At 33.9% G+C, this 12,535-nt stretch overlaps 1 protein-coding gene across 7 annotated transcripts in view; it reads right to left on the bottom strand.

The window, feature by feature from the left end:
• Window positions 1-12,535, bottom strand: part of Xkr9 (XK related 9) — a 50,107-nt gene that overhangs the window by 36,052 nt on the left and 1,520 nt on the right. For 2 of the 7 annotated variants that reach the window (XM_074068690.1, XM_074068691.1), the window contains exons 2-3: window positions 6,198-6,278; window positions 1,588-2,135 (exon numbers count right to left, since the gene is read on the bottom strand). In XM_074068690.1, the coding sequence (XP_073924791.1) occupies window positions 1,588-1,859 (272 nt within the window). In that variant the 5' untranslated portion in view covers window positions 1,860-2,135; window positions 6,198-6,278. The other 5 variants (XM_020166579.2, XM_074068692.1, XM_074068695.1 and 2 more) reach the window with 5 other exon arrangements.

The following is a 12,535-nucleotide window of genomic DNA, read 5'->3' as shown; positions in this document are numbered from 1 at the left end:
AGATCAGCACCACTATAATTTTTAAACACAACATCTGACTCTGAATCAAAAATTACTAATATCAAGAAACACCAAAAATCAAGGCAATTTTGCCTTTCTTTTATTTATAATCTATACACAATATAAATTACGTATTGTGTATTTAGTGCCCATAAATTTTTACTTTTAACAGGATAGAATATCCTGTAATATCTTAAGCTTATCAGTTGAAACATCAATGAAAATAGTTCCATAGATGGAAAATGTTTAATAAAACAGCAAATAAACTCATATTTACCATATTTCTAAACTTAGTGTACGAGTAATTCTTATTTTTCTTCACATATTACAATTATGTAATTCTCATTAATAGACTACTCATTAAATCTTACTTATTACACATTTACTTACTTATCAGCACTGTTTTACTCCATTCCTTTTCATCTCATTAAGATAAAATTTCAAAACTTACTTCCAATGCTAACTAAAGTACTTTCTTTTGAGCTTCCCTAAAACCTGCAAATGTCTTTTTCACTATACATTTTATTTCTCTTAACAAAGTAAAACACTACATTAAATTGAAACACTCTGCTCATGGATCTGGAAAATTCTGACAGTACTGCAATGACTCATATAAACACCAGTAATGAAGAGCAAGTGACCTTTGCACATTTCACTACCCAGAAACAAAAAGGTGGTTTCTTTTTGGATTAAAGAGTAACAATGTTAGTGATCAAAAGCTTGGAATGTTTTAAAATTTTCAACTTATGCCCATAAATTTGTTGTTTTTAAACAGGAGACAATCAAAAAATAGCCTCTATGTTAGATAATAAAATAGGCCAAATTGAAAATCTAACTATAAAAAATATGTAATCCTCTTTTAATAGCTATCTTTACTTTTTAAATATGTGTTTATTTAAAATGCAAATATTATTTTAAAATATATGTTGTTTTTAATAATAAAATCCCTTAAGGTGATAATGAAAATAAGTATACAGAGAATCACAGAATTCTCAGGGTCTATTTAGATTCTACTTTCTTTAATGGTATAAAATAATAATGCTTAACAACATGATTCTTAAGGTTCTTTTTTGTTCTATGACTGTGTATATAGCTAAGCAGCTGCCTACTGCATTGTTAGAGTAAAAATTTCATTTAGTTAGATGAATAGTAAAAAATTAAGTACTCTCTCAGAGCTATAAGTGATAGCTACATTTGTACCGTCCAACATAAAATATACCTAAAAGATAAAACTAAGTACATATAAAAACCATAACTTAATTACATAAATTTAAAAAGTTCATTAAGCCAGACATTGTGGTGCACACTTAATGGGAGGCTAAGACAGGAGGATCATGAATTCGAGGCAAAGCCTGGACTATGTGACAAGACCCTTGTCTCAAAAAGAAAAAGAAACAAAAACATTCAATAAATCTGGAAAATTGTGCTAGTACAATAACAACTTGTATAAGCACCCATAGTGAAAAGCAAGTAACCTTTGTGCTACTTGAAAATAAGAACTTGGGCATATTCAACTACTCAAATAACAGAAAGGTAGCTTCTGTTTGGCTAAAATAACAATGTTAGTGATCAAATGTGTAGACTCACCTCACAAAAACTCCTCCTTGCAAGCAATGAAGTAGAAGAAAACAATGCTCACTCTCTTGGCCTGTCTTCTTTAAATCGGCTTTATACCAAGAATAACTAAAACACTGGACCACAAGTGTTCCAAAAAGCATAAAGCTTAATGTTAAAATACCAGAAACATATTGTCCTTCATGGAAAAACCTGACAGATACACAGATGTCCACAATTAAGTCAGTTATATAGATTATAATGCCAAAAACTGACATCATAAAATTGCATTTAGTATATTTCATTATGAATCACTATAGCTCTTGGCTATCTACTCTTTTCTCACACAAAAAGAAAAAAAATGCCAGAACAAATATTAGTGTGTCCTTTGGTACACCACTGAATTTTTAATTTCTACTCCCTAAGTCAACTTAGAAAAAAATAAATATTATGAAATTGGAACACTAAAACCAAAGTGACTAATTTTAACTTTCTTTTCTAAATCTCTAATCCAGGTCCAATGTTACAATGCCTTACTCAATCTTCTGATTCACAGTTATCTTCATTACAGATGATAATACCTAAAATGAAACATAAGCATTAAATTCCTAAAAATCTTTAAGTATAAAACCTGGCCTCTAATGTTATCAAAACTATATTTTTTCTAAAAATGGTATATTACCATTAGATATACTTCTTACATTTGGGAAAGTAAAGTCACAAAAATATACTTACTAGTTAACAACTTGCTATCAAACAAAAGCATTAATCTTTTTAAAAATATATTCTACTCAGTGGAGATACTTACCACAGGACCATTTATAGTAGAAAAAAAATTGGAAACCACCTTAATGTGTTATCAGAAGGAAGTGGTAAAGTAAAAAAGGTAGACTTGTAAAATGGAACGTAAAAAGTGACTAATAAAAATTGTAAAAGTTACCTAAAGTATATGTTAAAGAATATGTAAAATTACAGAATGTGCTTTTGACCCAGAAATTCCATGCAGGATTTCAGCCTAGGGCAATATTCACAAATATGCACAAAGTTATGTGCTCTTTGTAGTCTTTTTTATAACAACAAAACACTGAAATTTACCTAAATGATAACTGAAAGGCCTATTTCAATAAATTCTGATATATCACCATAAAGGATACATCATACAACCTGTAGAAAGGACGAGGTAGCTTTGTCTGAACTGACTTCAGAAGCTCCCCAAGATGTATTAAATGAACAAGGTAAGTATTAGAAACATAAAACATAGCACTTATGGCTTTTAATTATATATGAAAAAGGGAAAGGAGGTTGGGAATAAGAAGCAAATGCAGCTTGTCATTATTTTCTATGCTTCTATATTGCTTGAGTTTTTACAACACATGTTCTTGTGAGGGTTTTTTAAATAACTTCGAAGATAAATGATACGTTTGAGGAATTTTGATAACTAGAGATAATGTTTATCCTACTAATAAGAGTTAACATTTATTTGGAACTCTATGCCTGGTATTGAGTTAAATGTTGCATACAAAATGCCCTAATCTAGCCTGGTACCTGTGGCTTACATCTTGTAATCCTAGCTACTTGGGAAGCTGAGATCAGGAGACTGTAATTTGAGATCAGCCCGGGGAAATAGTTCCCAAGACCCCATCTCAAAAATAACCAGAACAAAGTGGACTAGATGTGTGCCTCAAGTGGTAGAGCACCTGTGTTGCAAGTTCAAAGCCTTGAGTTCACACCCCAGTCCCACCAAAAAAAGCCCTAATTAAATTCTTATATCAAACTTAGAATGCAGATATTACGATCCCTATCTTATAAACACAAGCTGAATACAATCTGAAGGCAAGATTTGTCTGACTCAAGCATTTTTGTTTTCCTAATTGTCAACATTTTACACACACAAAAAAAATCAGATTTCCGTCAAAAAATTGAAAGATCCACTATGTTACACCACCATTTTTTATAAACAGTGATGGCCCTTTCGGCGGGTATGCTCTCTGCAGTTCACTTCAGTCATTTTAAAAGCTGGATCTCAGTACTAATGCAGCTACCTACCAGCTGTGTTTCCTTCAACATTTATTTTCCTCCTTACACCCAATTTTCTTCATAATAATGAGACATACCTTAAAGAATTGTTATGAGTTTAAGAAAAATAATGCATATAACATATACACCCCTAGAAAGGTACTTAGCACATAGTTAGGGCTCAAGAAATGATAGTTATTATTATTACCTTGTATGCCTGCTTGTCTAAACATCTGAGTTTGTGACCTCTGACTTCACCTTATATAATGTTAACTGAAAAAATACTATGGTATGATCTCCAAACTATGAAAATAAAAGGAAATATTACTAGAGAAAATTTTTAAATGGTAACTGTGGTTTTACCTGGGGAATGAATAGATGATTTTTTTTCTTCATGATTCTTTTCTATATGACATGGAATAAACTGACCCCCAATTCATATATTGATGCTCACAAATGGGGCTATATTTGAAGGTATAGCTATTAAGGAGGTAATTAATGATATATGAACTCTAGGGAACTAATCCAATAAAAATGGTCTCCTTATTAGAAGAGAATAACTGGGGAGATATAGCTCAATGTAGAGAACTTGTCTAGCATGAGGCCCTGGGTTTTATACCCAGCACCACAAAAGAAAAAGAAAAAGGAAGATGAGGAAGAGGAGGAGGAGAGAGTGGAGGGAGAGGAAGTGGAGGAAGTGGAGAAGGAGGAAGAAGAGGAGGAGGAGGTAGAAATGGAGGAGGAGGGAAAAGAGGCAGAGATGGAGAAGGAGCAGTCAGAAGAGACACTAAAGTAAAGATCGTGTGAGGATACAGCAAGAAAGCAGCCATCTGCATCCCAGAAATAGAGAAGCCCACCAGAAACCAACCCTGCTGACACCTTATTCTTAAACTTCAATCTCCACAGATGTGAGAAAATAAATTTTGGTTATAGCCATCTGGCTTACTTCAGTCATTTTAAAAGCTGGGTCTGAGTACTAATGCAGCTACCTGCCAGCTGTGTACTGTTGAGCATTTTATTTTCCTCCCTATACCCTGTTTTCCTCACTTGAAATATAAATAATGGCATATACCTCAAAGAGTGTTATGAAAGTTAATAAAGACAATGCATAGAACACATATAACCCCAAGGTATTAGTCAGTAAGTCTATGGTATGCTATTATGGTAACTAGAGCAGATAACACACTGTTTTCTTTTAAGAACATTCAGGACGGGACTCACTGAGAAAGAGGCAAGTAGAACCATGTGAATTACCAAGTATAACGTCTTTCCAAGTGGAAAGAACAGATAGATTTCAAATGTATGACTTCCATAAACAAAAGTTCCATGAACTCTTGGCAGAGATTCCTTAGCATAGTTATATTTGTTATGTGGAATGTGCATCCAAATCCTATTCTAACATTGTTATTAAAATTATAGTTTCCTCATCTTTGCTAGGTAGGAAAAATCATAGAGTAGAAGAATAGATATACTAATAGTAGCCTACCAAAACTGAATGTTAATTGTAAGCAAAGTGTTTTGCATACACTGTTTATTTAATCTTCACAAGTCCTTGTGAGAAGGGTATTACTGCTCCATTTTACAAACCAGAAAACTGAAGATTAGACATGTTGGGTGTTTATAGGAGTTATCTCTGAGTAAAATCTGCTTGCATCCAGTGCTTGGGTTAAAACCACACAATATACTACACAGTCTATGAAAGAGGAACAGAAAATACTAATAGTTGCTTGAATATGACACAAGCATAGAAGTCTACAGATTTGACAGACTGAAACCATAGTATATAATTATTTTCTGTAGGAAAATAAAAAGAGAAAGAAATACGGTTAGAATTTCAAAGGATGTGATGCTGACCTTTCTAAGCAAAAATCTTTAACTCATTTTCCAGACATTTCTCAGCAAAGATTTATAGTCTGACATCTTCAGAATAGTACAATGACAAAAATTCAATAGTTGAGCTAAAATTTTACATAAATTAAATTAGAATATAAATAACTTACTTAAAATTACGGACTATAAAATCTAAGCAGTTTCTGTGTATGCATTTCTTAATCTCTCCACTCACAAAAAGAACTTCCCTTACTTGACATGAATGAGTAAAACACTAGCAGTTTTAAGACAAGTTTTACAATATGGAAAGGATCATTTCTAAGAAACAGAAACTGAATTATTGGCAGAACATTACACTCAATAGATTAATCTGATACAACACTGTTCATATTCCTAATTGAGTCAGGAGGAACATAATTTACATAGGAAGCTAATAAACATAGCAGCTCTCATAAAAACAGCCCACGTCTTTCAATAACCTTATATTTTTATAATTTGGATTCAGGATAGTTCATTTCTACTTTTAGTTGATTGCTATTCCAATAGCACCAGAGGAAAAATAATGCCACCTACAAAATTTGGGTTCTAGGGATATTTACACTCACTGACTTAAAAGGACAGTTTCAATTTATTTTCATTCAGAGGTCAACCTAGCTATATGACTACCTGATTGCCAGTCAAAATATGTAACTTTTGCCCTTGTACATGATTTCTCTGTGATAAAGAAGATATCTGAAGAAATAAAAACTAAGAAACTCATTTATCGACCAAATTCAACACACAAGAAACATACTTACTTGTTAAATATAAAAAGTCGTCTTTAATTCAAAGTCCTTTCCTGGAAAATCTTCATCTGTGAATCTTTTATTTCTTCTTTACTGAAAACAAGTATAATTAAAGAGTATATAATCCTTTAGGATCGAGTACTAAAATGAAACTGAAATCACCTGCTAGTTACATATGACATTTTCTAGTCTAGTGATAAGCGTCTGTATCATTATGAACAAAGCACACCTCTTTATAACTATCTCACTGGGGAGGAAGCAGTAACATGGTTCCTTTTATAAGTTGACTAGGTTCCAAGCATTCATGTATTTGTCAATTAACTCTTAAGAAAATGTGATTAGCCTCACAGCATATCCAAATGGACAAAAAGCCATGTTTGAAAGGACAGATAGACTCTTAAATTTGAAATACTCTATTTGACAAAGAATTTACAAAGTTGACAGCCCTACCTACTTTTTTTCAACGTATATGCCTTCTCAAACTGTACGTCCCCCAAACATAAGATTGTTATCTCTATTCATATGTAGGCAGCTTTCCATCAGTGTAACAAATACTTACAATAAACACCTTATAAAGATAAAAGATTTATTTTTGTTCACAACGATGGAGCTTTCAGTCCATGATGTAGTGGACCCATTGCTTTTAGGTCTCTGGTTTAGGGGAGGGCAGTAAAATCATTGTGGGAACATGTGGCAGAGCAAAGCTTCTTGCTTCAATGTCAGGAAGTGAAAGAAAAAGGGTCCCACAATCCCCTTCAAGGGCACATCCCAAATAAGTTGAAGACCTTTCATAAGTCCCAATTCTTAAAAGTTCCACTACCTCCCAAAAGCACCACAGATGGGGACCAAGCCTTTAAGATATGGGCCTTTGAAGGACATTCTGGATCCAAACTATAGCAATTCTTAAAATAAACACAGCATTTCTTCTATTGTTAAGCCTCTGCTGAAGGCTATTTAACCACTAACCATCTGATGAAATTCTTAGCAATACATTTAAGAATCAGCTCAAAACCTATCACCAGTAAGCTTTCCCAGATCTTCCCAAAAAATATGATCTTCCCCTTCTTCCTTGCAATTCCATCATTTTAGCTGTACTTCTAGGATTTACCTATATATGCTTTAAAATAGGTCTTGTAAAAGCCTGTAGCCAACATTAGACTAAATGGGGAAAAACTGAAACCATTTCCCCTAAAGTTAGGAATGAAACAAGGGTGTCCATTCTCTCCACTTTTATTCAACATAGCTTTAGAATTACTAGCTAGAACTTTAAGACAGGAAAAAGAAATAAAAGGAATTCAAATAGGAAAAGAAGAAGTCAAGCTATCCCTACTTGTAGATGAAATGATCTTGTACCTAAAATACCCAGAAAACTCCTAGACATCATGAACAACTTCAGCAAAGTAGACATATCAGTTTACAAAAATCAGTAGCGTTTCTATTTACCAACAATGAACAGACTTAGAAAGAGTACCGGAAAACAATTCCTTTTATAGAAGCCTCAAAAAAAAATATCTAGGAATAAATTTAACAAAGGATGTGAAAGAGCACTACAATGAAAACTATAAACCACTGAACAAAGAATTCAAAGACTACAGAAGATGGAAAGTTCTCTCATGCTCATGGATTGGAATAATCAACATTGTGAAAATGGTTGTAATACCAAAAGCAATCTACATGTTCAATGCAATCTCCATAAAAATTCCAATGACATTCTTCACAGAGATAAAAAAATCAACCCTAAAAGTTCATTTGGAAGCACAAAAGATGATGAAGCAATACCAAGCAAAAAGAGCAACACTGTAGCTATCAAACTATATTACAGAGCCATAGCAACAAAAACAGTCTGGTACTGGCACATAAACAGACATGAAGACCAGAGGAACAGAAGACCCAGATTTGAATCCACGCTATGCCCACCTGATTTTTGACAAAGGTGTCCACAACATATGATGGGAAAAAAATACAGCCTCTTCAACAAATGTTGCTGGGAAAATTGGATATCTGCATGCAGAAAACTGAAACTAGATCCAAGTCTTTCACCCTGTGTAAGTATCAACTCAAAGTGGATCAAGGACTTTCATATAAGACCTAAAACTTTGAAGCTAGTGAAGGAAACAGCAGGGGATACCCTGGAACAAATGGACATAGGCAATGAGTTTCTAAATAGAATACACTTGGTTCAGCAACTAAGAGAAAGGATTGACATGTGGGACTACATGAAACTAAAAAGTTCCTGCACAACAAAACAAATGGTCACCAGAATGAAGAAGCAGCCCACAGAATAGGAGAAATATCTTTGCCAGCTGTACCTCTGACAAGGGTTAAGAACCAGAATACACAGGGAACTCAAAAAACTAAACTCCCCAAAAATCAATGACCCAATGAAGAAATAGACAAATGAACTGAACAGAGCTTTTTCAAAGGAAGAAGTCCAAATGGCTAAAAAACACATGAAGAAATGTTCAATATCCCTTGCCATAAAGGAAATGCAAATCAAAACCACACTAAGATTCCACCTCACTCGTGTTAGAATGACGATCATCAAGAACACAACAACAAATGTTGAAGAGAATGCAGGGAAAAGGAACCCTCCTACATTGTTGGTAGGACTGTAAATTAGTACATTAGTACAGTATGGAAGTTCCTCAAGAAACTAAAAATAGAACTGCCATATGATCCAGCAATGCCACTGCTAAGGATATACCTGAAGGAATGAATGTAAGTCAAGACACAATAAAGACACTAGCATACTGATGTTTACTGCAGCACTGTTAACAATAGTCAAGCTATGGAAATAATCCAGATGCCCTACAACTGAAGAATGGAATAAGCAAATGTGGTATATGTGTACAATGGAGTTTTATTCAGTCGTAAGGAAGAATTAAATCACATGGTTTGAAGGTAAATGGATGCAACTGGAGGACACCATGATAAGTGAAGTAAGACAGGCTCCAAAAGTCAAAGGTCACAAGTTTTCTCTCATATGTGGGAGATAGACACAATGCAAAGATAAGCAATATTATGAAAAACAGGTTATGCTAACAGTATGTCACTAATGGGAGTAGGAGGATGATAGAAGGACGTTAAGAAGTGAATACTGGGTGATTTGCTCTCTATACAAGAATGAACATAGAATTTTTAAACTTGTTGAATTCAACATAAGAAGGGGACTAAGGTAAAAAGGAGAATACTAGAAGGCACGAACCAATTCGAGTTGTAACACATAGATATGGAAAAGTCACAAGGAAAATCCCTGTAGACTATCTTAAACAAACAAAAATGCCTTTTTTTTTTCCCGAAAAACAGAGAACAGGAAGGTAAAACAGGTCCTGACTGGGGGTTGGTACCAATGGGAGGGGGAAGGCATAAGGAAAATGTGAAGGAGGCTGAATGTAGTGGAAATATCATGAACTCATGTATGAAAATGGAAAAATAAGACATGTTGAAACTACTCCAGGAATGGGGAGAAGGAGAATAAAGAAGAATGATGGAGGGGGTGAACCCAGCTATGGTATCAGAACTTTTGTAAATATCACAATGTACCCCCAGAACAACAACAATAAAAATAAATAAAAGGGAGATGGTTTAAAACCAAAAAAAAAAATAGGTCATGTATATCTCCTTCATGGTTATGAACCTCTAGAAAGCAAGACTATCTTTTTCATTTTAATACTCCCAGTATGTCTACAACAATATCTTGTACATTGTAGGCAGAAAATAAATGATTATAACTATAATTGAACAGAATATAAAAATCTTTGTCTTAAAGACCCCAAATAGTCAAAACAATTCTGAGCAAAAGGAACAATTCTGGAGATATAACAATACTGACTTCAAATTATACACAGAGCCGTAATAACAAAAACAGCAAAGTACTGGCACAAAAACAGACGAATCAATCAATAGAATAAAACAGAAAGTCCAGAAATAAGCCCACTCAACTTTAGCCATTAAATATTTGACCTGGGCACCAAAACCCTACAGTAGAGAAAAGACAATCTCTTCAACAAATGGTGTTGGGAAAACTGGAGATCCACGTGTAGAAAACTGAAACTAGATCTCTATCTCTCACCTTGTAAAAAAACCAACTCTTAATGGATTATAGATCTTAATGTAAGACTGGAAACTTTGAAACTGCTAGATGAAAACATAGGGAGAACCCTTGAAGATATAGGTATAGGTAATGCTTTTCTGAATAGAACGCCAACTGCCCAGAAAATAACAAGAATTGCAAAATGGGATTGTATCAAATTAAAAAGCATCTGCACAGCAAAAGAAACTACCAAAATCAAAAGTAAATTTACAAATAGGAGAGAATCTTTGTCACTTATTCACTGGATAAAGGATTAATATCCAGAATCTATAAGGAGCTCAGAAAATTAAACACCAAAAGAATAATCAAACTAATAAATGGGCAAAAGAATGAACAGACAGTTCTCAAAAGAAGCACAAATGGCTAATAAATATATAAGGAAATATTCGACATCCTTAGCCATGAAGAAAATGCAAATCAAAACATTTTTGAGATTCCATCTCAATAATGGCTATCATCAAGAAAACAAACACTGGTGAGGATGCAAGGAAAAAGGAAACTTTATACACTGTTGGTGGGAATGTAAATTAGTGCAGCCACTATGAAAATCAGTATGGAGGTTCCTTAAAAAACTAAAGATAGAGCTACTATATGATCTTGACATACTATTCCTGGGTATATATATACAAATGAATGTTAAGTCAACACACTGTCAAGATACCTGTACACCCATGTTTATAGCAGCATTATTTACAATAACCAAAATATGGAATCAGCCTAGGTGCTCATCAACCAATGAATGGATAAGTATGGTATATATATACAGTAGAGTATTGCTTGGCCATAAAGAAGAATCAAATTATGTCATTTGCAGGAAAATGGATGGAACTAGAGGTCATCATGTTAAGCAAAAAAAGCCTGACTGAAAAAAACAAATATCCACATGTTCTCCCTCGTATGCACAATCTAGTCATTAAAAACTAATAACAAGAATGTAAAATAGGTCATTTCTAGGGGTGGGTATTGGCGGGAGGGAGAAGGGCAAAAGGAGAAGGGGGGTGGTGAGTGTAGTTAAAGTACTTTATACCCATGTATGAAAACTGAACTGTGAAACCTGTTGAAATTGTTATAAGAGGGTGCAGGTGATGAGGGGGAGGAAAAAAGGGGGTAAATTTGATCAAGGTATACTGTGTGCATGTGTGGAAATATCACAATAAAACCTCTTTGTACAACTAATATATGCTAATAATAACTACTACAACAAAATGTTATCATGTGTGCATATTAATCTAAAAATCTTTACAGGTCTGTAGTTAGTCATTCTAACATTTCCAATAAACTAAAATTATTTCACTGAAGGTTTACCCATATAGCATAGTAATGAGTTTGTTTTTTAACAAGTTCTTAATTGTTTTTATAAACAAGTTATACTAGATTGAGTATTTTATCACAAATTCAAAACATAAAATAAGACTGGAGGTGTGGCCCAAGTGGTAGAGCACCTGCTTTGCAAGCACGAAGCCCTGAGTTCAAACCCCAGTCCTGCCAAAACCAAAAAAAAAAGGAAACAAAACATAAAATCATTGTTGAACATTAAATCCTCTGTGTTTTTTCACTCACACACAAAATCTCTGTTCTTTATTTTTGGAGAGGAACTTAACCTTCAAGTCTCATTACAAACTATATTCACAAAGAGTCTATTTTCTACCTATGGGCTGGAGCCCTCTTTTGAGTTCAACCCAGGTATACAACTGTCCAAATTTCTTTACCAGTATATCCCACAATCTCATCTTCAACTTGTCTAAATCATGTTCACTATCTATCCTCTATGCTCTTCCATTACTGTCTCCTTATATGACCATATGCAAGTCAATTGACTTAAAACATTTATTGGGCTCAGTTGTTCATCTGCCAAATGACAAAAGATTAAATGAAACCAAGATGGAAAGCACAAAGGATATTATAATTTTTTAAAAAGGGAGAGACTCAGAGAAGCTACCCAGAATCTCAAGGACAGCATTATGGCCCAAAAATTACTATTCCATTCTCTTCTTTAGGGTTTTTAAAAAGGGAGAGTGGAGACGGCTTCCCACCTAAATAGCCATTAGTTGATGGCCATCAACTAGTAAATATTGGTGCAATGAAAATGCCTCGATTTTGGTGGTCTCTCCAAGCACTTTTTAAAGGGTACAATGCTTATCTAGCCAAAAGAATATTTATGTGATTATTTCACTAAGATTTTGAAACTCTTCCATTAAAAGTACGTCTGAAACCCAAGTCAAAGACATTTCTACACATAACAGAGGTGTCTTTCAAA

Source organism: Castor canadensis, chromosome 3 (genome assembly GCF_047511655.1).
Source record: "Castor canadensis chromosome 3, mCasCan1.hap1v2, whole genome shotgun sequence".
NCBI lineage: Eukaryota > Metazoa > Chordata > Mammalia > Rodentia > Castoridae > Castor > Castor canadensis.
This window is presented reverse-complemented; position numbering and strand designations above follow the sequence as displayed.